Source organism: Aspergillus viridinutans (genome assembly GCF_018404265.1).
Source record: "Aspergillus viridinutans IFM 47045 DNA, scaffold_10, whole genome shotgun sequence".
In the NCBI taxonomy this organism is placed as follows: Eukaryota; Fungi; Ascomycota; class Eurotiomycetes; order Eurotiales; family Aspergillaceae; genus Aspergillus; species Aspergillus viridinutans.
The window spans coordinates 1,450,212-1,477,659 of NW_025091226.1; the positions used below are offsets into that span (position 1 = coordinate 1,450,212).

Sequence of the window (27,448 nt, forward strand, 5' to 3'; positions counted from 1 at the left end):
ATTTACAAGTTGAGATCAATTGCTTTGTAAATAGCACAATATTATCTTGCATAATATTGTCTTCTGCTGTTATTGCCCGCAGTGACCAATGTCAATTAAATGTGTGTGGATGTTGACTTTGACAAGCCTGAATTTGATAACCTCACCCGAATCGCAGCTTTCTTTCCCCCAACAAAGTCAATTCATCATCTCGGACAATCTGGCTTTCAAATTCGTATGTCTAGCTTTAAATGCGCAAAAACCTTAGCTGAGATACTGGAGTTCTAATACCAAAGTTTACAACGGTAATCAGTAGGATACATTGACGTTGCGGAGGTTAGCAATTATTCTGCCGTTTGAATGCCATACTTGGTTAGCATGTTGTCCATAATTTTAGACTGTACCTCCTTTGACAACCTTTGGACACTTCACACAACCTGGCAGCTTATGAGACCTCGATAATCTTAAGCAAGTCGCTGTTGATATGCGACAGGTTTCAATACTCTGTTGAGTTTCCTGGCGCTCGGGTCAAAAGATATCGAAGCCTGCAAGATGGCTCTCAAATGGGAGAATCGGGCAATTCCAATCGCCAATATACTCATTGTTGTAGCCATTTCAATATTTTCATCCGGGTTTTTCCCCTACAAGTCTTTGCTTCCAGGACTGGCCACATTTGATGGAACCAATATTGACACTGTGGCACCAAAAGTCTTTGATAGAGTGATTTTCATGGTGATTGATGCTTTGCGCAGGTACGACTAATTGTATCTAAATGCTCAACTCTGTATCCCTAGCTGAGCCTCTATGCTAGTGATTTCGTTTACTCGAAGGCTTCCGGATTCTCTTTCACTCAAAGGTCAACCAGAAGCCACATAATTATTTTGCCACGGAATCTGCTGCTGACTGAGGCGCGAGATCAACAGCCTAATCCGTTCTGGAGCGGCTCTACCTTTCACGGCCCATGCCAGCTCTCCAACGGTCACGATGCCACGGCTCAAGGCCATGACAACTGGCTCCGTGCCGTCCTTCTTGGACGTGATCTTGAATATCGCAGAGTCTGATACCTCTTCTACCCTCGCATATCAAGATACATGGCTAGCGCAGTTAAAGGCGCAGGGAGGTCAACTTGTCATGTACGGGGATGACACTTGGATCAAGCTATTTCCGGGAGTCTTTGATAGGTCTGATGGGACTACGAGTTTCTTCGTATCGGTCAGTCGTAACCAATGGGCCAACAGAAGACACATAAATGGGTCAAATAATTAATAGCCACCTACAGGATTTCACTGAAGTAGATCACAATGTTACCCGCCATGTCCCGCGGGAGCTATCACAGCGCGATTGGTCGGCCTTCATAATGCACTTTTTGGGATTGGACCATATTGGTCACAAAGCTGGCCCTAAGAGGTGAGACGTTCGACTTTCACTTCGCTCTCCGAGTTGTGTTCCTAATATCGTAGTCGACATATGATGACAAAACAACGAGAGATGGACTCGATCGTTGCTCTAATTTATGCCGCCATGGAGGAACAGGACCATCTTCAATCGACCCTGTTTGTTCTATGCGGAGATCATGGGATGAACGATGCCGGGAATCACGGTGGCTCATCACCGGGAGAAACTTCGCCTGCTTTGCTTTTCATTTCACCGAAGTTTCAGACTAAAAAATCTCCTGAAGACAGTCCGGTTGAAGCATTTAGCGACTTGCAATACTATCGGACTGTTGAGCAGATGGACATCACGCCAACTCTGGCGGGACTTCTGGGTTTACCTATTCCGCTGAATAGTCTGGGCATCTTCATACCAGAGTTTCTAATGATGTGGGATAATGGTAACGTCGTCAGTTTCTTTTCGTCTGTGACATATTTCAAAACTGACATGTTGCCCCTTGGCTCTAGATGCTCACAGAATTGATATCCTGCTTCGGAACGCCAAGCAGATGCTTAACGCAATGAAGGGAACCTTTCCCGACATAGATGTTGAAGCAACTACTACTCCTCACGGCTGCGACAAGCAATTGCCAACAGGTCCTGCCAAAGTTCATTGTGCCTGGTTTCAAGCACTACAATTAGTCCACGGACCGGAGCGTAACAGAACAACTCTGCCAGATGTCGAATCGGCTCTGCTAAGAGTTCTAGGATCTGCCCAGGAAGTGATGAGCAGCACTGCCAGTAAATACAATACAGCAAGACTTTATTTGGGCTTGATCGTCGCAGCTCTTGCCGTATTACTCTCTTTTTTCCCAGCATATGGATTGGTCTCGAAGTCCAGCAATGCTGTGACGTTTCTCATGTTAAGCATTATAAGCTACGGTGGTATGATGTTTGCCAGCAGCTACGTGGAGGAAGAGCAACAATTCTGGTATTGGGTCATCACGGCATGGACTGTCTATTTGCACATAAAATCACTCCGCCCATGGCATGGCTCAAAAGATCCTCAGTTTTCGTTCTCACGATTTGCAACATGTATGACAGTTGTGCTGGCCATCACTTATCGGATTCTCAGACGCTGGAATCAATCAGGGCAAAAATTTGCTGCTGAGCCAGATATTGCGCGAAATTTCTTTCCTCGCCATCAGAACATCTTGTGGGCCTTGATTATACTGACTTACTTTGATACATGCATGCGTCTTTGTCTCAATTCACCCCCGAGTAATATCTGGCGTTCCGCAGCTATACTTACGACAATAGCGGCCTTCTTTTTCAAGCTGGCTTTCGTGGTGTCCGACTCACCCGAGCTTCTTGACGAGTCCCTTTTATCTCCCATACAGAAAAGCCTTGAAGGCATGCCATTGATTCTACCCGCAAGACTCGTCTTCTGTGGAATTTCTCTACTGGTGGTGACATCGTTCTGTACGATGAATGTCACACAGAAACGATATTTTTTAACAGGAGGCAAGTGTTGACTAATTACTACCGCGTGGGGGTTTACTGACAAACATTAGTGATCCCGCTAGGCACTATATTTCATGAAAGCCTAACCCTCTTTTTGATAACACAGTCAAAAGCGGTCAATATCCCGATCTTCTTGGTGTTTCGATTACAGGCTATAATTCTTGATTCTCTGAAAATGAGCGCTATTGAAGTGACCATTGCGTCCTTGCTTTCACAGCATATGACCTTTTTTGCATTTGGAGGTTCGAATGCAATATCTTCTGTCGATCTTTCCAACGCATATAACGGGATTGGCAGTTATAGTGTGGTATCGGTGGGAGTCTTGACATTCATAAGCAACTGGTCTGGGCCCATATGGTGGGCATCCGCTGCTCGGCTTCTCTACTCAAATCCAACTTTTGCGGAGAAATACAGCCATAGAACGCTCCTAACGTTCCATGCTGCAACGTCTTTGATGTCCGTCATGGCGGCATGTACAATGTTAAGGACACATATTTTCATCTGGACAGTCTTTTCACCGAAATATCTCTACACATTGGCGTGGACTATTCTCAACCATCTGTTTATCAATTTACCGGCTACAGCGAACGTGTCGCAAGTTTTGAACTAGCAATAATGCATTTCATTCAGTTGCTCGTCGTTACCCGACTTGCTATGAGGGTACAAACTGGGCATCCTTCATCTTAACTGATACATTCCGAATTTGGATGATCCGCAAATCGTTGAATAATATGTGACTCTAAGCAGCCAGCATGATCACAGGAGGCCATTGAAAAGATCATCAATGGCGTTCTTCTTCCTCTTCCTCTGCCCCGAAGGTTTCACAGCGATAGTCGCAGTATCTCTCGCTTCCCTCTGGTGGCCATTCGGTTCTTCTAAACCATTTTGCTTGTCAGACTGAGAGCCTGGAACAGGAATAAAAGACTCGCTCAACCGAGAAACAACTTCTCCCACATCCTCCTGTTGCAAATTCTTAAGGCAAGTTGACGGCCGAAATACCATTTTCTTTCGATGCAAGGAGTTCATATCCTTGTCTATTCCTGTTGCTTTGGTTAAACGAGCAAGCGCAGCTACCAGTACTGTGCCTATTGTAGAAAATTGGCCATCGGCTATGACCGTCGAGAATGCTCTGATACATGTTTAGTTATTGAAAATTAATGGAGCCTAGGTATTAGAGAGCAATGGCGGGGTGATAGGGTATGATAGCGTGACTTACAGGTAACAATGTGGAATGACATGCAAAGCCAGATGCTCTTTATATAGGCCAACAGTATGGAATGCGCCGATCTCCAACAACTTAGTGAGTTTCAGAGTGATGCGTTTCAAGATAGACAACCACTTCCACCATTTCGTGTTTCCGTGCTGATTCTTATTTCGATGGAAAACTAAATGAAGCAGTGAATGTAAAGCTATGATTTCTTTGACATCCATTACTTCTTTAAAGTACTCTGATGGCAACGAGCTGCTCATGAATCTTGAAGAATAATGTTAACTAAAAAGCTGTTGTGCGGAACAAACTATAACAAGCTTTTCAAATCCATTGCGTGAGAGCTTCTCATTAGGAATGAGATGATGCCAGCAACGGGCGTGACGCAGGTAAAGAACAAAAGAGAGAGAATGAAAGCAAGCAAGCAAGCAAGAAAGAGGGAGAAACACAAGATAAATGAAATGGGAAAAAAGAAAAAAGATTAGAAAATAGAATAATGAAGAGAAATCTACGCTTTGTAGCCTGGCTCGGTATTTTAATTTTATTCTGTTTTTCTGAAGTCAAACTGCTAGCTAGTTAAGGAACACTGCTCCACCCACACCCGGAAAATCGTGATCTCATCACGAAGTTGATCGACGACATCGAGCAACCAACACGTATACGGTTTGCGGAGAAATTGATGCCGTTCATGCAAGCAACTGAATGCGGTCAGGTCGGCTACAAAGAAATATTTGCGCTTTCAGATAGAGACAGTCTACGAATGAAGACAAATCAAGAAAAAAGGTAAGTCATGAATTGATCACTTTAATCTCTCCTAAAAATGGAGAAAAGAATAGAGAAGTAAAGGAGGAGACATAATTTCGATCATTATTTCAGAATAGACATCAGGAGGAAAGACACCTAAATCTCACAGAGATGGGCTTCCAAATGGAGATGAACCCAACATTGGACTCAAACTGAGACCCATATGCGTGCCAACCAGGGCATTGAATGGTTCTCTCCTGTGAATCAGACAAGTCGGTCATCTCACTCTCCGAGTGTCTGCTGTACTCCGGGACAAGAAGTTAGTGGGGTAAGACGAGTTCGTGAAAGGTCCTGCATCGCCAGCGAGGTCAAGTCCCAATCGACTTTTTTTTCGCAAGTATTGTCTCGCACTTTCAATTAATTATTTTCCTGAACTTCAGGGCCCGGAGGCACGTTCGGAGAAGGGTTGTTTTTTGGGGCGATATTTGCACTAGGATGTTCTTGGACCGCGTGCAGAGATCGTCGGATCGTACCATATGGTTGTAGGATAAGTGCAGGGAGCACTTCTCAGGCCATTATTGACACCAATGGGATGTGAAGCAATTGTCTGGACATATACAATCTCTCGTTCAGCAGCGGTAGTCCCACGATCGAATTGTGAACGGCGTCGACGTTGTTCGTCCCGATATTGCTGTCCGACACGTGGTGCGAACAATCCTGGTGACATGATTTGTTAGCAAACTCTCATATTGTCCTAGAGATATATGAACTTACCAATGTGTTCAGCATTTTCGATGCTGCGACGCATTTTCGAAGGATTGTCCGGTCCGGGAAAACGATCTTCTGTGCCAGCAAGAGGCCCAGTGCCGGTGTGGAAAATCTACACTCGTTATTAGTTTTCGTGTTATCTAGCCTCATGTTGATTATGCCGCGCTGACCTTTGGACGAAACGATGGATGTTCTAACATGACCGAACTATTTCGGAATTTCTGTATAAGGCAATCTTTGCCCTGAATCGCTGTATTCAGATGTTAGAATGCCCAACCTCGTCGTTCAGCAGGTGGCACCTACTAGCATACGATACTTCCGCGACTTTGTCACTGTTAAAGCAGTTCCTAATTGATTGTCAGCGTATGTTAACAGAGAGGGTAGGGGCGTCTCGTACCAGGAACGCCCAGCGCGCGTTTTGACAAACTATTGTTTATTCAGTAAAATGGGTGGCAAGAAGGGGACAAGGGGGCCTGACATCGATTATATCAATGGGCTGACAATTTGTTAGCCACTTTTCGAACAGGGATAGGGGACAACAGGTTCCAAGACTTACGTCTTCGAAATTAATAAAAGCATATCCGACGCTGGCAATAATGTGAGTATGATCAGGTCAATAAGGATCTGCGCGTGGGTAAAGTAATTGACTCACTTGCAGTTGTTCGCAAAGTCTAGAAGGCTGAGAGTTAGCTTCATCTTGCAATTAAACCAAGAGTTCTCCTTCTTACCAATACGCAAATACATGAAGTCGTACTTCCCGTGGCTGGTCTCGTCAACGATCGTCTTGAGCATAGTCTAAGCATGTCAGATGCCGTGCCGCTTCCGTTGGCAAGCGTTGGACTTACTTGATCGATTTTATTCGGGATATTGCGGAGCATGATCTGAAAATTTAGCAGGTCGGTCCCTAGATCATGACAGCATAACCAATCATACATACAGTTGTTCTGACATCTAAGCCAAGGCGTATCCTTTCGATATCAACGGCGTTCTGGCTAATAACACGGGCATCAGGATAACGACTGATCTCGCGCCGAGGAGAGTGCAAGTTTTTTTCTCCTGCCCTGGACATCCAATCCAAAAGGCCGGCGTGCTCTCCTGAAGGAACAGTAGAGCGGCCGGTGGGGCTAAGCTCCATATAAGGCGTTCTGAACGGGCGTGTTGGGGCAGACGGTGAGCTTCTATGGTATGAAATACCATAGCGTGAACCTCCATCCTTCACTGGACATGGGCTCGGCAGAACATTGAATGGTCTGTCTTCGGTAACGTCGGGCTTGAACAGAGCAATCTCCAGAATACAATCCTTTATCGAATGATGCATCAGCATTTACTCTGACACTTTTACAAAACTAAGCGGACCGTGGGGAAATCGCGGAATGTGAAAAGCAACACCATACAAAATGTTTCACTTACATCGACTGTGGTGCCGTTTAGTGTCACCATTGCATTATCAGCATCACGCGTGTTATAGAACTCGAGGTGGAACTCGCTGACATTGTCCTGTCCCCTGGGAAGTAGATCGAATGCCTTGAGGTCCCCAAACGTCGTCGCAAGTGTCTGTAGGGAGCGTGCTACAGTATGCGAGTTGAAAGTGGGTTTTCGGCTGTCGTAGTACACAGACACAATCAAATGCCCTTCATAATCTGATGTCTGCTGGAGAAGAGATGGCTCGGAATGCTGCACATATTCCTTCGCAGTAAGTGGAAAAACACGCCATTCAGGTCGAAGAAGGCGAACCTTCTCGATTGCCTTCTTCGCCTCACGACTATCTGCAAATGCAACATACACTTTGCCCAAAGAGCTGAGTTCATTAAGAACTGGTCCTCTGAGAGTTGCAAACTCCCGACGCTTTTGCAGAGTTAGCATTCTAGTACATGAGCAGCTAATCTGAAAACTTACATTGAAGAAACCAGCCAAGGACATGAAGTTAAGACTAGCCGGAACATTTTCGATAACAAATGCGCGGCTACGTTTGTCGTCGTCAAATTTTCCGGCGAAAATGCCAGCTGGACAGCCATTTTGAGCGATTGGAGCACGACCAATAGGCCCATAATTCGGTAGGCCCTGCTCATATACTTCCCCTGGTCCGCTTCTGGCTCCGCGGATTTCAACATTAGCTTGAGCGTTCAAAGAGCCGATATTCGAACGGCCGCGAACTTGGATATCACTGGCAGCACTGCCGGCTAGCCCAATAGGGGTGAAGCTTGCTGCGGTTGGGGACAGCTGCACGCGATTAGATGTGTTTAAAGGCACCAAAAATGGATCGGCTGGGTGCCTAAGCAGTGTTAACAGAGAAGTATATTCGTTTTGTAGTGCACTTACACTGTGTACAGTCTGCGGAATCCAGCGTCGCCGAGGGAGGTAGCAACACCGGTTTCAGGACGACCTTTAGATCGTACATCCTCGGGTGAGAAGGCTGTAAGCTTGGTATCGGGGGATCCATTGGGCGAGATTCCATCGTTCGTCGAACAGGGACTGCTCAACCCACGAGAGGAGTTGTTGGCCCTCATTACAAGAGAACGAACTGGTGTGGGAACAATGTCAAGCTACTGAGCCTTCAGCAATAATATGACAGCTGTTTCTGAAAACAATGAGCAATTTGCCAAGAGTATAAAGATGCTTGCGATTACAGCTCAATAAAACAAGGGTAGGAATCGAGGGAAGTGGCACTTGTCTTAACCATTAGAGGAGCATGGGGAAATGGCCTGACTTTGAGAGATTTCAAGAAAGTTGACAAAGGAGGAGATGGCACAGAATAAAATAAAACAGTTAACAGAAACAGCATGAGAAGATGAAGAGCAACGCCCCGGCAACATCAACGGGGCTACTATGTATACAATTGGTCATCGCACATGAGTGGTATAACAACAATCGCCAGGGTAAACAGGCCCTAACTATATTAATTTCCAAAAGAAAACAAGCATCATACTATTATCTTCTAAGCCTCACCATTTATAACAGAGATACTGTTATCCTAGGTCAGTGTTAGAGCACTTCTTAAAGGCAATAGGGACCTCACAGGGTATAAGCTAGTATCATACCCTTTAAGTAGGTTAATATATTTAAGAGAAACACACATATCGCATGATCTGCATCTCGTTCAGGGTTTATAGGAAATGATATAGCCTAGACAAAGAGTAAATAAAAAGGAGGCAGTCATGTTGGCGCCTAATTACTATCCTTATAGAAAGTAATTCTGACTAGTATTTCATGGTATTGTCAACCAACCCAGCTAATGAAGATAATTAGTTATATGTAGGACTTATATCTTTCCCAAGAGACCTACCTGGCTATAGATGAGGCTGGTGCACTTGTGGTAGGCTGGCTTTCATTTTCCTCCTTTGATCCTCTTAAAGCCATCTGTCTCAATTGAAGGATGTCCTCTTTTCTTTGCACTTCAGTAAAATAAGATTGGAGACCAAGGTCCTACAGATAGAACCAGCAAAAGTGAGGAGTTCATAGCTAGTTTCTAGGCTGAGGATGTTCACTCCATAATTTCAACATATTCATGTATACATCATTATCATTGTTGTTGTTTTAGGGTTAAAGTAACTTAAATAGTTAGTGCTTAATATCTCAAAGACAAGCGCACGGACCATTATAAAAATGGAGCTCCTTTACTTTATCCTGACGTAGGCCCTTTAGCCAGCTTTCTAGAGATGTAAAGATAAGATACAAACGTTCATAGTACATGCACTAAATATCTAGGTCATCTCTACACGCCTGCACACAACTTAAGAACTATCAACATAAATCTGCATTTTCATGCTTTCTAGCTTCTAGAAAGTATACCTATTACAGGGCACCTGTGCTGCTCACCTATATTAGCAACCTAGGAAGTTGACCATCCCTACACCACCTCACTTGACAATCAAGGTTGCGCAGACAAGGATATTAATACATTGAATATGCCGTCAATGGTTCCTTCGCGTAGTGAACCATCAAATGTGCTGAATTCAGTGAGTTCAAGACAGCAGGCGTCCCATATCTAAGCGCTAATTCAATGCATCATAGATCATCATCTCTCCATCGGACACGGATTATATTGATCAATTAATTCCCTCAATCAAGGAGTATAGCGTCGGCAATCGAACGTCTCAATTATTGCAATCATTGTCCAAGTTCGCCAGCGATAAAGAAGCCGAGATAGAAACGATATGCAACACAAACCATCAGGAATTTGTGTCTTCAATCAATCACCTTCTGCGTATCAGAGAAGGAACAGTGAGCTTGACCGCGGAGATCCTTGACCTGAACCAATCTATCCAAGCTAGCACCGAACGTCTCGCCGATCAAAAGAAGGCTCTGGTAGAGTCGCGCAGTCACCGACAGAATATTGATGAGACATCTCGCGCTATCCAGGACTGCTTGGAGGTGCTACGCCTGGCTAATCAAGTTCATGATCTGTTAGCCAAGAAAAACCACTATGCAGCTTTACGGGCGCTCGAGGAACTCCAAAATGTGCACCTCAAGGACGTGACCCAATATAAAATCGCGGACATGATTCAGCGCTCAGTACCAGCGACCCAGCGAGCGATAGCGGAGGCCGTGCTATCTGACCTGAATACTTGGCTTTACAGAATCCGCGAGATGTCTCAGTTTCTCGGAGAAATAGCTCTTTACCATACAGAATGCCGGAAGACAAGACAAAAGGAGAGGGCAGAGAAACTACCATACCTCAGACATTTCAAACTGAACTCTGCTATTGAGCTGGTTTCGGATGAGCACGAAGAATACGATTTATTACAGAATGAAGAACTGCAAGTTGACTTCACGCCCCTGTTTGAATGTTTACACATCCATCAATCACTGGGGCAGATGGACAAGTTTCGGACGGAATACGCTAATACCCGTCGCCGACAAAAAGAGCTTCTAATTCCCTCTTCAATAACTTTGATTGACGAGGACGGGGCTTGCCTACACAACCTTCTAGAAGAAATGGCAGGCTTTGCCATCGTAGAGCGTGCTACCATGAAGAGAGTGCCAGACTTGAGGTCATCTGTCGACGTAGAGTCACCCTTCTCCTGACCATTTGCTCAGCATGAATTCTAATATTAGCTTGTGACTAGGTTGATGAGCTCTGGGATTCAATGTGCCAGACTGCCATGGGCCTCATTTCAAAAGCGCTTCCAGAAGTTGATAATGCTGAGAGTTTGCTCAAAATCAAAAATCTCGTTGCGTTATTTATGCAAACAATGAATGTTAGTCCATGATTTCGGAGCTATCCCTAATGTTCTTGCCCCTCCTCATTACTGACCACCGCTGGACACAGACATGGGAGTTCTCCGTTGGAAAATTTGATGAATTGCTCTTGACTTTGTTCAAGAGATATGCCGAACTTCTCAAGAAAAGATTCAGTGACGACTTCCAGGAGGTATGCTGCAGTATCATGATCGACTTGTCATCGCTAATTGAATCGTAAGATCGTATCCACGGACGATTATATGCCCATGCCGATACAATCGTTGGATGAGTATGACAAGGTCCTCAATGTCAGCTGGTACAATCCTGAGAAGCCAAGGGAGGAACAAGTGTACATCCACAGTCTCCATTGTGAGAATTGCGTTCTCTTCACTAACTTTACTAGGTTTCCATGTGTTCTGCCCTTTTCTCAAATGTATCCCTTGTGTTGCATCGACATCCGCAACTTCTTAAACCAGTTTTATTTCTTCGCCAATGAAGATTTCTCCCATCCGCATATGATAGATGATACTCTCAAAGATGTCAGTCACACATGAGTTCGAAAACATAGAAAGTACTATTCTGACGGTTACAGGCTTTGGATGAGCTTCTTTCAAACCAAGTTTGCGATACTCTTGTTGAGCGTCTTTCTTCGCAATATTTGGGCCAGATTGTTCAGATCTTGATCAATCTGGAGCATTTTGAATCAGCGTGCCGTGAGCTCGAGGAGCTTCTCGCCGCGGCTCGATCCCAAGGTGCTGCGGGCGGTCCGATATCCTTAAGAGCGACGGAGAAATTCAGAAGCAACAAAAAATCAGCAGAGAAGCGAATTTTCGAGGTCGTCAATTCCAAAATCGATGATCTCATTGAAACTGCAGAGTATGACTGGATGGCACTCACGCCTCCGACAGAGCCCAGCAATTACATGCAAACGCTGACCCGATTCTTGTCCAATATAATGAACTCAACATTGCTCGGTCTCCCAACAGAAATCAAGGAACTCATCTACTTCGATGCTCTCAGCCACGCGGCGAACATGATCTTGGTAATACCATATAATTTCTTGATATAAGAACTGGCTAATCCCTGCTTCCTCGACAGGCACAGCCGCTCTCCTCAGACGTAAAAAGCATCAATCCCAATGGAGTGATGGCCCTTGCGAAAGATGTTGAATATCTGTTTCAGTTTGTTGACAGCTTGGGTGTGCCCATTCTTCGGGAGAACCTCGACGAATTGCAACAGACTGTGCATCTAATGCAGGCGGATAATATGGACGAGTTTTACGATATTTCTACAAGAAATAAGAAGTATGGCCGTGTGGATGCTATCAATGGCCCTATCCTCTTAGAAAAGTGCGTCTATCCATGGCCAAATATCTCGGAGGTGCCGATTACTGATTGTATTAGACTTACACGCACTGTTCAAAGTTCGGGAAAGATTGATAAGTTCACAACACTTTCCTCAAGGTTCGGCAAGAAGACTTGAAACGTTCAAAATTGGACGTCTCGAGATTCCTCTCACTGACCTGAACAAGTCATCTCCCCGATCAACCCCTTACTTCTAGCTTAAATAAAATTAGGGCCCGGAGTCGATGTTAAGCATACTGCGAACCACACTGTCTGACTCCATTGGAAACTCCATGGTAGTGATAGGCACAATATCCATCATAATACTAGCAACAAAACTATGAGCACGGCGCCGTAACATGAACTTCCAATATACTCGTTAACCTACCCATGAAGACTTGAACCTCTGCAAATAATCACTTTCAGAATGAACACGGTTAGCTGAATCGCGTACCGAAATGCCGCATAGCGGACTTCAAATATGTTGAGCAGAGTTCTGGCATACCTGCTGTGGCGGAAGATGTGGGTAAGGATTGTACATTCCTTCAAAGATTTGGGATTGCGGCTGTCCATACGCGGCCGTTGGATCAGACTGAACGGCTCCGCCGTACATCGTTGGCTGCCGATATTCTTGGTCTTGTCCAATGCCATGCTGTCCCAGAGAACCGTAATCTGGGGGACCCATATGGTGGGGGGGATGTTGAACACCATGTTGAGAAGGTGGCAGTTGGGCACCTGTTGCAGTGGAAGGAGCTGCAGCACCTGCGGCTGCCTGGCTCGATCTTTTCGCATGCGATGTTGCCTCTTCACGAGGTACTATGTCAATGAGGAAATCAAACATATCAGATTTGGATAAGGCTGCTGCGATATCTGATCTTTGCAACGTGCGTCGCTTGTTATCTTCAGCATGTATCCAAGCCCGCATAGTGAGTTCTGTAATGAAAATATCGCAGCCTTTCGCAAATAATATAGGGGCCTCCGCGGAGATCATCTTCACCTCAGGATCTGCCTTCATGACCTTTTTTATACGGGCCAGTGGCAATTGGTGAATTTTGTAGTCATGATTATCCGATTCAAGATGGTTGATAATGTGTTGCCAGTAGGTCGTTAGTATGTCGCGGGCTGTGCCTTGTAGCCCTTGATTGACCTTTTTCTATCATCAGTATAATGAAAATCAATAGGTTTGGTTACTTGCATTCGCCCATGCCCCCGTATAAAGCTCGGCAACGGGGGCATACCCCTGCGCTGAAAGCTGTCATATTGCAAGTCAGTTTTTATCACGAGCTAGATAATGGTTGCGCTGATTCGAGTCCACCATACCGCAGCACTGGCACCTACAACAACGCATTAATTTCCACATTTGATGAGATGTTGGGAACATAGGATCTATTTGAACAGATACTACTCACCATAATGTCCGCCGTTCCTGGTGTCATACACTGGCTGCTGTCTACCTTGCTGCTGTCCGGTACTCTGCGAAGACTGTTCCATGTCCGAGATGCTCTGGCAGCGACGAAATATATTGAAGCGTCAAGTACAAGGAAATGAAGCACTTCAAGACGTTGAGACAACAGTGGTTGTATCGCGATATGTTTCTCCCCAAGGCGTTGCTGGGTGACTGACGGTACGAACCGGTAGGCGGTTCTGATTTCTGTGAATATAATAGATCGAAATAACAATCGCCAATTTTCTTCTCCGGGTTCAAGATGCAGAATAGTATTGCAATAGGTTGCGAACTGTCGAAATGTAACTGCTTGGGTTACTACGGAGATGTCGACGTCAAAGGAGCGCGCTGGAACAGGCGCCAAGCATTACGCATACCAACCTACCTATGCACTATGTGTGCTGTCTTTCTCTACAGTCTAGTAGGGTCCACACTCCACTAACTACATTAGGACCTCGATGGGACTAACAAATTGGACATGGTAAAGTACACATATCACCAATACCGCGACAAAAATTCAATTCCGAGCTGTTTGAACACTTCGGCCAGATGGAACTGAGGGGTAAGCGGTATCTTCGCTCGAAGGCAACAGGTGATGGAGACGAGGTAACCGGTTGCCCCTAGTCTCATATCTTTCTCATTGATGCGTTTACGGTTCTCCTTACACTTTCAGGACGAGATCCGATACCAACCTTATGTTCTTCCGTCCTATTATATCACCCTCTTCCTGGTTTGCCCAACCACCTACAGCGACCTTTTAGTTGTGCAGCTGTCAAAAGGGAGCTCCGCCACTATCGAAGGTAATAACATTACATGGGGTACCAGTAAGTACCTTGTTAAATGACAGCAAGACTATCTTATGTAATATGAGTTTACACATTCTTGAATGTATGTAGTTACCTTAGATACGGAGTAGAGTTTACATCTCTATTGCTGGAATAGTTGAGAGTGACTGCTTCCTATTAATGGATTAAGAATGAAACCAAATTATATGTGTTTTTATATGATAATCCATACGCACTAAGTCCATATCTAAAAGAGTAGTTGCCTGAGATACTGACAGAGTCATGCCTGAATCATTACTCAGATTGGCTATAGTTAACTTACATGCAGGATGATGACTAATACACTCGCATCACGGGATTTAACTATTCCCAACATAGCTAAACGGGACTTGTTTTCCACCATAAATTTTTTCAAATCTTTCCTCACTGCTTTGCTTTACCTCCTCTTCACCAAGTTCCCACGAATATGCAAGTAGAAGCATGTGGTAGAGTTGCACTGCATTCTCTTGAAGAGAGTGGCCTGAGTGATCAAGATATCGAACAGCTGCTTCTTGAGGCCGAGTCTCGATTGCAAACATGTAAAGTTCAGCCCACGAGCACTTCGCAGGGCCAAGCCATTGGCCACTTGGAAAAGCCCTTCTCGAAGTAAGTGTCTTCCTTATCACTCAAGGTCAATTGGAGTTGTTGCTGATGGTGTGGTTATTACAGCATTCCGAAGTTAACAACTGACTCCTCATTACAATCTTATATTGCGCAGCGAGACGATGTTGCCTTAGCTGATACAAAGCGCATCATTGATCCCTTGCAAATGAGCTTATCTAATAAGAGCCTCACTCCTAAACCCCAACAGGCTTCTGTCAACCACTCAACTCATAAGGTAAGATTCGTGATTATCTTGTCTCGCCCTTCCCCCATCCATGCTATGAGGAAAAATTTCCCACTGCGTAAGCCCTTGATGCAGCTTCAACAGTCCGTATTGGCCTGCGCTGCGCCAATGAGAGCAAAATTTTCATAGTTACTCTGAGCATAATCTATCCACATTTAGCTCGTCTTGTGACCTATTGATGGTTCTTTGCTAATATCTTTCACAGGAAAAGCCGACCGCCGGTGCCGATTGGTTCCATCTTCCAAAGACAGAATTGACAACAGAGCTCAAAAGAGATCTTCAACTCATCAGGATGCGTTCCGTATTAGATCCCAAGAGGCATTACAAGAAAGAAGGCGGCAAGGCACAGCCTCCGAAATACTCTCAGTTGGGAACAATCATTGAGGGTCCAACGGAATTCTTCAGCGGTCGCATTGCCAAGAAAGACCGCAAGAAGACCTTCGTTGAAGATGCATTGGCTTCGGAGCGGGAAACCAAACGCTTTGCGTCCAAATACAGGGAGATTCAATCATCGAAGCAAAGCGGCAAAAGATCATTCTACAATAACCTGCGTGCCAAAAGAAACCGTCAAAGAAAATGAGACAAATTTCGCATATGTTTAAAGACATAAATCCAGTGAAGGCTTCGATACAACGGTCGAGTTATTCTGCTGACTTGCCATTTCCTAGCCACTTGTGAAGAGGTATCGTCATGATGATCGTCTCAGAAATTGCTCTTGCACGTTCCTTATCCAATCGTGGCATTTGCTTCGTGCGGCAGCCCGAATCTTTGATCCACTCACGGAGTGGACGCTATCGGCGCCCATAGACATCTGATATGGCCCTCACGACGAGTTTCTGCTACCGTATCAATACCAATTCACGCAGATAAACCGCTCAATGGGGAGGCTTACCTGCATATCGATGGCTGCTGTCCGGCCAGCTTCGAGGACTTCTTCGTGGTTTGCCTTCCCTTCTTGCAATATGGAATCCAGCTCTCTCACGTCCTTGGCTTGAAGAAGATGATCATCTCCTCGGGGAACTGGAGAGAGGACCGCATTATTGGTTACCAAGCTGAACGCCAGTACCCTAATGCCGCAATGCCTCGCGACGATTATTTCTGGTACGGTTGACATGCCCACCAGATCAGCCCCAACTTGGCGAAGCATACGACACTCAGCTCGAGTTTCGTAACTGCKAATGATTAGTGCATGCTGCAGACGAATTTATGGTCGTGGAGAAATAGTTACTCACCTGGGACCCCCAACAAAGGCATACACACCCTCGTGTAGTCTTCGTTTACTGTTTTCGCTTGTCACTGCTTTCCATGCCTGGTGTGCATGGCGACGGAGCTCGAGATCGTATGCGTCAGACAGCGCAGGGAATCTGGGTCCGAATTCCTCCAGATTTGGCCCTCGCAGGGGATGTGTTCCTGCGAATCCTGCTGGGAAGATGTGCTGCAATTTTTCGACAGTGTCAGTAAGCCTACCTAGCTTGCAGCATCCTTACATGTTTATCAAACATACATCGTTGATGATCACGATGTCTCCTACCACATATTCGGTATTGAGGCCTCCGGCGGCGTTTGTTACTATTTATTTGTGCACGATTACTAAAAGTGTCTCGTGCCGGAGAAAGCGCGGGGTTCTCACAAACAATAGTCTCAATTCCAAGAAGCTTAAAAACCCGGATTGGAAATGTCACTTGATGTATCGAGTGGCCCTCATAGTAGCTGCATGCGAAATAAAAATATTGCCAATTTTCAGTAATAATATTCAACCGGGAATGAGTTGAGGGCTCTCACTGTGCACGGCCCACCATGAGAACGACTGGGATATGGTGGGCAAGTAGTCCAAAGACGAGTTTTCCCGCATGTCCGGGCACTTCAAGAGGTCAGAAAACAGCAGGTTGATATTGAGCTTCAGTGCTTCATTTTTACCTGTCAGACGAGGGAAATGGGGTATGGAAGAATATTCGAATTCTGCTCGCGGCTCATCATGGATGGTATTTGCAAGTTCTCCCAAACCGGAGCCACAAACAACTGCAACACGAGGGTGTTGTAGAGTTTCAGGTAGACGTTCCTTCAAGAATGAGAAAGCTTCAACCGCCTCTTCAAATAGTGACGACTTGTTTTTTGGTTCTTCTGGCAACATTTTGTGCTCTGGAATGGACTATCAGTGGAAATGTAAGGCGAGGAAATGAAGTTCCATTTTTCCATTTAGATGCATTCAATGAAATGTTCTAAAGCATTTCCTAGCTTACCCTAACTATGAAGAGGTAAGCGCCACTCCCAGAGGTATTGTAGATCCCAAAGCGCTAAGTTATTCACTCTCTCCACAAGCATGACAGTCTGTTTCACCCATGAGATGAGATGGGGTACATGCTCATTCTCCATACATTATAGGTCAAAAGTCTGTGCACACTTGAATTTTTTGAAAAAATCAACCATCTTTAATCCCATATTTCTCAACCACCATATGATTACAGTATAAAATAATAAACCATAGGATAGTAGATATTAATATTTAGTGTACCAGCCCCTTGCCTGGTATACTACACGCAATCTATGTGGCATTGAGTATATAAGATAGTTAATTACCTCCTGTGGGATAGTATTCCATGCCTTATAGAGAGCATATCTAAATCATCTCTAATTAACCCTTAATCTACCTCCTAGAAAGAGCTTAGGATAGAGTTCTAAAAGCTTCTTCTTTAAGAGGTTCTAGAGGTGTTTACTTAGGTTTAATTGTTTAAATTAGGTGAATAGGAAGGCTATTCTATTACCTAGATTCTATAAGATTTAAACTACTCCTGTGCCTGCTGGGAAGTATGGATTTTAGTATTATCTTATTAGAATATATCTAGCTAGGTTTATAGATTAGAAGGAGGCTATCTTTAAGGTATTTTAGATAAAAATTAGTGCTATACCCCCCCTGAGGAGCTAGCTTATTATAATTTATAATAATTAGATCTAAATAGCCTCTAATTTAGATTACACCCTATATTATCTGTAAAATATCCTTTCTATAGTTAACTAGATTAACTAGATTATTCTGGTATACCTTATTAGAGAATTAAAAGATAAATTAGGTGGAATTATTTAGCTTTCTTTAGACTAAATATTTATTAGAAAATATCACTTCTTCCTACTAATGGAAGTTAAGCTATATATATATAAATTTATACTATTCTTTAACTATTTTAGGCTTTAAAGGGATTCTCTTCTTACTCTTCTACTTCTTAAGGTTATATTTCCTTAAAATATATTAAATAGTTAACTTAGATACCCCCCCTAGGGTGCTAGTAACCAGGGCCTTCTAGCTTATAGAGGGCCTCTGCTAGACCATATAGTAGATATAATACTTAGTAGAGGTACTAAGCTTATAGGGTCTACCAGTGTAAGGCCTTAATCTTAAGGTTTAGTGCTATTCATAGCATTTCTTAGTATTATAAATAGTATAGTGACTAATACTAAATTCCTTTACTAGTTATATAGGTAATCCCTGGTTCTCTAGGCTATATAAAATAGCTACATATAATTCAGAAGATAGTTCAGCTTTAGGCCTTCTATTTCCACTAATTTTAGTCCCAAAAGACCTCATTTTAATGGAATAGATAGTGGTTGAAAAGAATGTTGATTTTTTAACGCGTTGTGGATACGCGGAGTATGCACAGACTTTTAACCCCCTATGTATCTATAAGTAAACTTACCTACTATCTAAGTTCCAATCAAGCAGCAATCTTGCCTCAGGTGCCAATAATCCATCACTTAGAACAGAATGGGAATCCAGAATAGCAGGTGCTTCTTAGGCATTGGTAATATTAATCTGCTTCACCAACATGTGATTTTCTTCAGCCACTGACTTGAGTACAGCCTAGCTAGTCTATACATAGGCGTTGGTCTTATTGCTGCACAGTTTCACTACTCTACATGCACTAGGTACATGAGCGCAGCCAGATATCTCCTCCAAGTTAGAGATTTTGTTAAGTAGAGCTGATAGTTCTTCAAGAATCACAGACTATGTCATAAAACATAGGATACAATGATTGACCGCAGTTGACCCATGCATAGTGTAAAATATCTGTTGGCATGGAGAAGACAGTGGAGGACATCCACCAACTTAAATATTGGATGTAAATGGACTTATAAATTTTGAATTGCCTGGTGAGCACTCAGCAAACAACAATGATGGATGAAGTTAAGTATAGCAACATGTAAATGTTCTGGAACAATAATATTAATAAGGCGTTGACTTGTCACTTGAGTACTATTATTATTTGGATGGATGGAGGGTAAGGTAGTGTTGCCTATGGTACCTTAGACAGGCGGTCAGGAGAATATCTAATTGACCAGATCTTCTGCTTTAGTTGTGTCTGGCAGAAAAGCCAAGATATCTCCGCATCTGCGCAAAAAGTTGACAGGATTGTGTGTCTGTGAACCACCTATCAATCATCCTGCCCAGATACACTATGTCAATTCCCCTCGGTCCACGTTTTCCTTTACGAGCTGCTAGGCATCTGAAGGTATTCAGAAGTGAATTCCCATTTCGCAGTGTGGCCTGTAAAGCTGATCTTACTGAAAAAAGTTCGCCGTATCCGCCTCTCGCAGCATCGCCTCTTCAGCCGAGCTGGACATCGCAAACTCTAGGTCGTCTGAGTCTCGCAGCGATCCAGTCACAAGCTCAGAATTGTTAGAGATGCCTTTTCACCTGTTGGATTCATTTTTGGTTGGTAAAGTTCCTGGACTAACAAACCATGCTCAGATCAAGAGATCCAGCACCTTCGTCAGAGCCACGCGTCAAAGAATGGTTGGTAATCTAGTTCTCTGCGAGCATTCTATGATGCGCCATGCTCATCGGTAGTTAGGTCTGAGCGCTTGGACAGTGTTGGTCAGAAGGCCCGACTCCCGCGGAGCGTACAAGCGTTGTATCTTCGGCCACTTCGGAGGAAACCTGAATTTGGTCTGCCAGTCTGCGATCTTCAACTCAGGTCTTATAGCGTTCGCAACTTGGAGTTTTTTGTTGACTTTGCTGTGCGCGCTGCATATTACCTGGAACTTCCTGTTTCGGGGCCGGTTCCTCTGCCACGGATCGTTGAGCGCTGGACTTTCCCGCGAAGCAATTTCGTTCACAAGAAAAGTCAGGAGAACTTCGAGCGAATAACCCTCCGCCGGTTGATTCAGATCAAAGATGGGCATCCGCAAGCTGTACAGGCATGGCTGGCTTTTTTACGTAAACATGCGTTTTATGGCGTTGGTATGAAAGCAAATGTGTGGGATCACGAAAGCCTTGGTATGGTCTCCTCCCCTAATAATTACTGCCTGACCGGAATTCGTGTTAAGACTATATGCTTACGGAGTGTTGAATCTAGACGTGGCCCGGAACATGGATGAAGCACTGCCCGATATCGAGAAGTCGCTTGAACCTTACCTCTCACATTTCGGTCATCGGAGTGACGGATCGGATGAGAGCGCAGTATTTGATCTTTTAGAAAATGAGCGTTTCACTCATAACAAGAGTCCCTTGACAGACATTCGCAAGGATTGACCTCATGCTTGTGGTTAGGTTGGTTTTTGCTAAAAGTTCTCTTAGCATCAACGGTAATCAACCAACTTTTCACTGGGGCTGATCAACACGCGCAGTAATTTCATTAGTCATCAATGAGATATTCAAATCTGTAAGGCAGTATCAGTATACCTCTCAGCAAGATCCGGCTTATGTGTAGTACTCGAAGAATAGATGGTTGAGTTTTTAGCATCATGAAGTATCACGTGGTTTAAATATTTTGTCGGAGTGCTAAGCATTATATCCTTTCAGAATAGAATGCCATTCACACAAATACGGGTTGCACCAAAATTCCCATCTCAGTCAACAGATAGGATATGCAGGGATCCAATTGCCACAACAGTCAAGTTCTCAGAGTTCTGCGTGGAGCAAGGAGACCTCGCATTCATGCAGGAAAACCTGTGACGCCGAGAGAAGCTTTCCGCAGATGGAGTAGCTCAGACACGGCGAAATCATCTTCAGCTGCCAATCAGACCATATTCTCTGGGATTCAACCAACCGGTGTACCGCACCTTGGAAATTATCTCGGGGCTCTGCGCGAATGGGTACGGCTACAGAATGCTGCGAAGGACGGGACAAGATTGTTTTTCTCTATCGTCGACTTGCATGCGTTGACAGTGCCACAAGATGCCTCCCAGTTACGAAATTGGAGAAAAGAGACCTTTGCAACACTCATCGCCGTTGGCTTAGACCCGAATCGCTCAACGATTTTCTACCAGTCCGCCGTATGCAGCATTCATCTGCATTGTAAAGTTTACTGACCATATCATTAGGTCCATGCGCACGCCGAACTGTTTTGGATTTTGTGCACCATAGCCTCTATGGGATATCTCTCCCGAATGACACAGTGGAAGGTTAATATCCAGACCAATTGCCAACCTGGTTTAATGGTGAGAAAGAACACTAGCTGACGTCGTCCAGAGCAAGCTTCAGTTGCCTGATAACGCAAATTTGGAAGACTCGGCGGCGAGGTCAAGGTTACGATTGGGGTTGTTCTCATACCCTGTTCTACAAGCGGCGGATATTCTAGTTCATAGGTATGCCGGCAAATCATTGGCGCATTTTCACATTACTGATGTAGATCAGAGCTACCCATGTCCCTGTCGGAGACGATCAAAGGCAGCACCTCGAATTTTCGAGAAACACTGCGAATAGTTTTAATCATGTATATGGACCCATTTTCCCGTCACCAGAGGCAATTATATGTAAGTGGGTTTTGGTTCTTGCGGAAGGGCCCTGTGATGGGAAATTGACGACTATCAATAGCGCCTGCTAAGCGGGTTATGTCCCTCAAAGAACCGACTTTGAAAATGTCCAAGTCCCATACCGACAGACGCTCAAGGATCATTCTTACGGATTCGCCCGCAGATATCTCCAAGAAGATCAATGCTGCACTCACAGACTCGGAATTGACCATAACATATGACCCAGTGCGTCGGCCTGGGGTGGCGAATTTAATAGAGATCTTGAGTCACTTCGACGGACGAACTTGCCATGAGATAGCCATGGAATACCGTTCGGTCAGTCTTCGTGCTTTGAAGGAACATCTGGCCAGCACGTTGTCCAATCACCTTGAGGGAATAAGGGAGAAGTATCTCTCACTTGTAGGAGATCAGACTGGCTACCTTGATTCTATAGCAGAACAGGGTTGTGAAGCCGCGCGGGTCAACGCTGAATTGACAATGGAGCAAGTCAAAGTCGCCATGGGTTTGATTTAGCCCTTAATATACGTCGTCATTGTGCTCTGCAGGGCACGTATATAGGTTTGGTTAGACATACTTTGAGGGTCTGTTCATAATGATGGCCACCATTAAAAATTACCCATCACTATCACCTGACAACAACTCAACTGAATAAGCAATAAAATACATATATATATGTGAGTGTGTATATGTATATTTATAGTGTGTGTATAGCCGATCGGATCTCACTGGGATTATTGAAAGAAGTGGAGCCTATGGCTTAGAGTATATCCTGTGCTGGGATTGAATTCAAGAATCGCAGGCAGTGCACTGTACGTCACCTACTGAAGCAGGGATGCGTCATCCATATTGGACAATGGCTGCTGCCTACAGAGCCAGATTAGTAGGTAGGTTCACTGCGTGGAGAACACTAAAAAGGCCTAAGGGAAATGGAGCCCAGAGGAGCAGACAAAGATGAGTGGTATATGGCAAGCGAGAGCATTACCAGGAGTATGCAGTGTGCATGTCCCTTTTACATATGGTTCCATCGAGAAGCAAGTGCCTTACGGTAGCAGACTCCCTCAAAACATACTGGAATACTTTGAGAGTAGGCTCCTGGTAACCACCAGCAATGGGGATCAGTATTCAAATTGCAGCAACTGGACATGTTACATATCGTTATGTGTTACTAGCAGGGTTGTGCGTCATCAGGAGTACTTTTTAAAATCGCAGTCAGGATACGATATAATATTTAGGCGCTCCTTGAACATTGAATAAAATCAGTTTCCGCATTCTCCGATAGTGGCTGTTTGCGGCGATGGCTAAAGCCCAGACCTCGTGGCTCGGCTTCCAGGTTCTTAATCGATCCAACGGAGTACACTAAATCCTCAAGTGGGACTGGAAGAGCGCTACGGATTTACGATATTGCTTATTCAACTGATGATCATCCGGAATATTAGCAGTCCTCCCATTGGAACCATAAAGTTACTGAAAGTCTGAAAGCGACCAAGGGCCCACCATTGATGACGACAGCAGCCGCGACACCATGATATTTATGATGCTTGAAATTGTACCTATCCGCTCCTCCGACTGTGCTGGGTCGACCGAGCCTACTATTCCCGGGCAACTCTGGCCTGAAAAGCTGGGTAAAGCGATGTATGATCTGCTGTTCACCTTATTGTACCGGTACACGAAGGTGATTGACCCCTTGTTCTGTTTGCAAGCAATACTGGCAATATCATATCACAGAAGAGTAGGTCACTTCTACCATAGCCAATAGGTCATCATCCTAGAGGCGCAATACGGGCGTATGTGGCAAGGGTGACCTAGGCTTTGAAAACCTCCAGACTATATTCAGCTGATGTGCTATTCTCTCAACACCTGCTGATGAATGAGTTTCTACAGCTTCTGCGGCTTTATACAGTCTGGGCCCCTTCACTAGCAACTCTGCTAGTTGTACGACATAGCATCATAGCAGGGCAATCATGCGGCATATATTATCTCTCCTTTTTATTGTGTGTCTGACGATGAAACATGGTGCCTGCTTAACACTGCATCAGAGGGATGTTCCTGCTGTGGTCTCACTGGACATCAAGCGTAGCATTGTTTCAGACCCTGTGGCGAGGGACCGAGTTCGGCGAAAACGAGACAAGACAATTGGCCAAACGCTCGATAACGAGGTGAGTCGTGTACCCCCCGAAGTTGACTGTTCGGTTCATCGGTCGGATCATATTTACATTCAACCAGGAAACTCTGTACTTTTGCAACGTGACTCTCGGCACCCCTGGGCAAGCGTTGCGCCTAGTTCTGGACACTGGGAGTAGCGATGTATGGTGCAACGCGGCTAATTCAACACTGTGCTCGGCTTCGAGCGATTCCTGCAACATATCCGGTTCCTATGACCCTGCTTCCTCATCAACATATGCCTATGTTTCATCCGATTTCAATATATCATACGCTGATGGAACTGGCGCCGTTGGCGATTATGCAACTGATATACTCCATATTGGAGGGTCAACACTAAAGAACCTGCAATTTGGAATAGGGTACTCGTCTAGTTCTTCAGGTACGTCGACGCCAGCCTGAGATTGGACGAATTTCCGCTCTGCATGTACCTGCAGTGCTTCAGTGTAGGGAACTAATGCTGCTTTCCTTGATATAGAAGGCGTGCTAGGAATTGGCTACCCATCGAATGAGGTCCAGGTCGGTCGGTACGGCAAAGACGCTTACCCAAACCTTCCGCGAGCAATGGTCGACCAGGGATTGATCAAATCCAACGCCTACAGCCTTTGGTTAAATGATCTTGAATCAAACACGGGATCAATATTATTCGGGGGTGTCAATACAGAAAAGTATCTCGGAGAGCTGCAGACTTTGCCCATACAAAAGGTCAACGGGCGGTATTCGGAGTTTGTAATCGCATTGACTGGAGTTGCGTTAGACTCGGAGTCGCATCATAAAACTTACTCATCAGATGCCTTACCGGCGGCGGTACTGCTCGACTCCGGCAGCTCTTTGACTTATCTTCCTGACTCCATCGTTGAGAACATTTATAGTGACCTCAACGTCGCATATGAACCTTCGAGCGGGGTCGGTTACCTGCCATGCAGTTTGGCGGGAAAAAACATGAATATAACGTATACTTTTTCGTCCCCGAATATCACGGTTATGATTGACGAACTTCTCCTGGACGCGGGCGACCTTCGATTCCGGGATGGTGCACGTGCATGTATATTTGGGATTGTCCCCGCTGGAGACAGTACTGCGGTTCTCGGTGACACATTCTTGCGCAGTGCATATGTCGTATATGACATAGCCAACAATGAGATATCTATCGCCAACACAAATTTCAACTCGACGAAGGACAACATACTGGAAATTGGCGTTGGAACTGATTCTGTACCCAGTGCCACTCAGGTTTCTCATCCAGTCACATCGGTTGTAGCTGATGGCTCTGGGGCAAGAATTGGGGCGCCGACAGGTGCATCTTCAACGACAGTGCCGTCAGTAAGTTCAGCGGGCGCTTTATCAGCAGGAGTTGCAAGAGCCCAGAAGCAGCACCTGGCCATGGTCTTGACAGCTGTTTGGTGTGTGCTGAATTTGTGGTAACTATTTCTACTTCTCGTCCTCGGCGTCAGATGGCCATTCTTTTGCCCCCTGTTCCAGCTGATTGTAGATACCCCCGCAAATCAATTTCTCATTATCTTCTTTGGTACTAGACACACCTACCCCCCGAATCTTGATATTGCTTATTTCTAATTAGTTACCCACCGTCCACCCGCCCACGCAACTATATGGTCTACAGGAGACTGGTCATTGGGAAGGGTCCGAAGGGATGGGATGGGATGGGAGTCAGAAATCCCACTAGTACTACGGAGTAGTACTTAACCTTCTATCTTGTTTTTAGTTGCATGGAATCCCTCCTAATATCTAGGGACTACTATATATTAAGGAAAAGAAAAAGATATATAAAAAAAGGAAAGTATTTAGTATATTAAAAAGTAAATAGGGTCCCAATCAGGACACCATAGACCCCCCGCTTACTGGCACCATGCCACCAGGCACCTGCTGAAAAGGGTAAGGTGCCAAGATCAGGTACCACCCCTGTAAACCTCTATAATCCTGACTTTCTAATTTATATATAAAATTAATAGATAGAAAAACTAATTAAACTATAATATATTAATACTAAAATAGATACTCTTTAGTTCTATCTTAGTAGACTATAGTTGTAGTAGGCAAGGCCCACCAGGTACTTAAGCTTCACAGACCTACTCCATACAGATGTTTTTTCCCCTTTGTCCCAATGGCTTGCCGTAACGCACGTCATGTTCTAATCCCTATTAGTTCTTGACAGGGATTCAAGTGCCCCATGTCTAGAGGAGCTTAGTGCCCTTTTAACCTATTGAGTTTCAGGCTGCGAACACCCCTATACACACACCGACAACATATGATTCCTAATAAAAAGTTGACATGATTTTCTGACACCTCATGCGCAGTGACACTCATGCCTCGAATTTCGACTCGATTAATAGTCAATGCGCATAAAGAGAACCCGCTTCTCCCATTACTCCTACGGGAATGCCGCACGTTGCCATCTGCACGCAATGAACTTCGCTGGCTAAGGGAAAAGGCTATTGGTATTGCTACGAAAAGGGGAAGGCTTGGAAGGCCAACCTCATTTGGCTGGAGAAGCACCCTGAGGTCGATGTGCCGTGAGCGATCAAAGGGACTGCCACTTCAATACATTCTGGGGGACCAGCCATTTGGAGATCTCGAGATACTTTGCGAGAGAGGGGTGCTGATTCCCAGGTGAGTTTGACCAGCCGAGCAACGTACTGTATTGTTCGCATTTATACCTTTCCAATTGCTGAACGATACTTCTTTTCCTTCTTGTTCCTTCCTTCGCCCACATCTACCTCTACATGCTAATTGGCAAGTCGTGGCACAGACCAGAAACTGAGTCGTTGACATTTCATGCTGCCACTGTGATCCTGCGAGAATTTCGTGGTTACAGAGACCTAGATGGTTCAATGACTGCATCCTCTCTCCGAATACTAGATCTTTGCTCCGGCACCGGCTGCATATCGCTTCTCCTGCATTCTCTCCTTTCCCCTTACTATGATCGGGTATCCATCCTGGGCGTAGATATCAGCACCAGAGCCGTTGATTTGGCCAGGAGAAATCTTTACTACAATGCTCGGTTGGAGCACTTGTCTGGTCGCGCTCTTAAAGAAGTGCAGTTCCTCCAGGGTGATGTACTTTCTTGCAACGAACATGAGCATTCAGACATATACGAGTTCCTACGGGAGTACTCTCATTCACGGGCCATTACGATTGGGTCTGATAAGAATCTTCGATGGGATGTGTTGGTTTCAAACCCACCTTATATATCAGCTGAGTCATTTCAAGATGGGACTACAGCGCGTAGTGTCCGAATCTTTGAGCCCACTATTGCGTTAGTCCCACCTCATTGGATGCATACTTCAATGAT

General features: G+C 44.9%; 9 protein-coding genes across 9 annotated transcripts; 5 read left to right on the forward strand and 4 right to left on the reverse strand.

Annotated features, from left to right (window-relative positions):
* Positions 1-3,629: 3,629 nt before the first annotated feature.
* On the reverse strand, positions 3,630-4,343 carry Aspvir_002176 (uncharacterized protein; the record flags this gene model as incomplete). The annotated part of the gene is made up of 2 exons (XM_043273777.1): positions 3,630-4,002; positions 4,090-4,343. 2 exons carry the CDS (start codon positions 4,341-4,343, stop codon positions 3,630-3,632), a joined length of 627 nt encoding a protein of 208 aa, XP_043129712.1.
* Positions 4,344-5,314: 971 nt separating this feature from the next.
* On the reverse strand, positions 5,315-8,099 carry Aspvir_002177 (putative meiosis protein MEI2; the record flags this gene model as incomplete). The annotated part of the gene is made up of 13 exons (XM_043273778.1): positions 5,315-5,541; positions 5,599-5,704; positions 5,763-5,842; positions 5,896-5,939; positions 5,990-6,018; positions 6,071-6,088; positions 6,149-6,179; positions 6,245-6,387; positions 6,438-6,473; positions 6,530-6,892; positions 7,003-7,437; positions 7,489-7,864; positions 7,912-8,099. 13 exons carry the CDS (start codon positions 8,097-8,099, stop codon positions 5,315-5,317), a joined length of 2,076 nt encoding a protein of 691 aa, XP_043129713.1.
* Positions 8,100-9,497: 1,398 nt separating this feature from the next.
* Aspvir_002178 (Rab GTPase-binding exocyst subunit SEC15) lies at positions 9,498-12,255 on the forward strand (the record flags this gene model as incomplete). The annotated part of the gene is made up of 9 exons (XM_043273779.1): positions 9,498-9,548; positions 9,604-10,596; positions 10,659-10,790; positions 10,862-10,963; positions 11,013-11,122; positions 11,177-11,312; positions 11,366-11,815; positions 11,872-12,122; positions 12,177-12,255. The coding sequence occupies 9 exons, from the start codon at positions 9,498-9,500 to the stop codon at positions 12,253-12,255; spliced, it is 2,304 nt and encodes a 767-aa protein (XP_043129714.1).
* A 90-nt stretch (positions 12,256-12,345) lies between these two features.
* hapE (CCAAT-binding factor complex subunit HapE) lies at positions 12,346-13,131 on the reverse strand (the record flags this gene model as incomplete). The annotated part of the gene is made up of 2 exons (XM_043273780.1): positions 12,346-12,480; positions 12,622-13,131. The coding sequence occupies 2 exons, from the start codon at positions 13,129-13,131 to the stop codon at positions 12,346-12,348; spliced, it is 645 nt and encodes a 214-aa protein (XP_043129715.1).
* A 1,680-nt stretch (positions 13,132-14,811) lies between these two features.
* On the forward strand, positions 14,812-15,811 carry Aspvir_002180 (Fcf2 domain-containing protein; the record flags this gene model as incomplete). Its single annotated transcript, XM_043273781.1, has 3 exons — positions 14,812-14,990; positions 15,054-15,222; positions 15,437-15,811. The coding sequence occupies 3 exons, from the start codon at positions 14,812-14,814 to the stop codon at positions 15,809-15,811; spliced, it is 723 nt and encodes a 240-aa protein (XP_043129716.1).
* A 211-nt stretch (positions 15,812-16,022) lies between these two features.
* Positions 16,023-17,362, reverse strand: Aspvir_002181 (purine-nucleoside phosphorylase; the record flags this gene model as incomplete). Its single annotated transcript, XM_043273782.1, has 7 exons — positions 16,023-16,067; positions 16,124-16,403; positions 16,464-16,666; positions 16,736-16,800; positions 16,862-16,941; positions 17,014-17,092; positions 17,149-17,362. 7 exons carry the CDS (start codon positions 17,360-17,362, stop codon positions 16,023-16,025), a joined length of 966 nt encoding a protein of 321 aa, XP_043129717.1.
* Positions 17,363-19,679: 2,317 nt separating this feature from the next.
* On the forward strand, positions 19,680-20,755 carry Aspvir_002182 (mitochondrial 37S ribosomal protein uS10m; the record flags this gene model as incomplete). Its single annotated transcript, XM_043273783.1, has 5 exons — positions 19,680-19,733; positions 19,796-19,899; positions 19,973-20,017; positions 20,076-20,500; positions 20,580-20,755. The coding sequence occupies 5 exons, from the start codon at positions 19,680-19,682 to the stop codon at positions 20,753-20,755; spliced, it is 804 nt and encodes a 267-aa protein (XP_043129718.1).
* A 335-nt stretch (positions 20,756-21,090) lies between these two features.
* Positions 21,091-22,491, forward strand: Aspvir_002183 (tryptophan--tRNA ligase MSW1; the record flags this gene model as incomplete). Its single annotated transcript, XM_043273784.1, has 5 exons — positions 21,091-21,498; positions 21,547-21,627; positions 21,695-21,810; positions 21,860-21,978; positions 22,040-22,491. 5 exons carry the CDS (start codon positions 21,091-21,093, stop codon positions 22,489-22,491), a joined length of 1,176 nt encoding a protein of 391 aa, XP_043129719.1.
* Positions 22,492-23,981: 1,490 nt separating this feature from the next.
* Positions 23,982-25,563, forward strand: Aspvir_002184 (pepsin-like aspartic protease; the record flags this gene model as incomplete). Its single annotated transcript, XM_043273785.1, has 3 exons — positions 23,982-24,134; positions 24,202-24,520; positions 24,617-25,563. The coding sequence occupies 3 exons, from the start codon at positions 23,982-23,984 to the stop codon at positions 25,561-25,563; spliced, it is 1,419 nt and encodes a 472-aa protein (XP_043129720.1).
* Between the last annotated feature and the right edge of the window lie 1,885 nt (positions 25,564-27,448).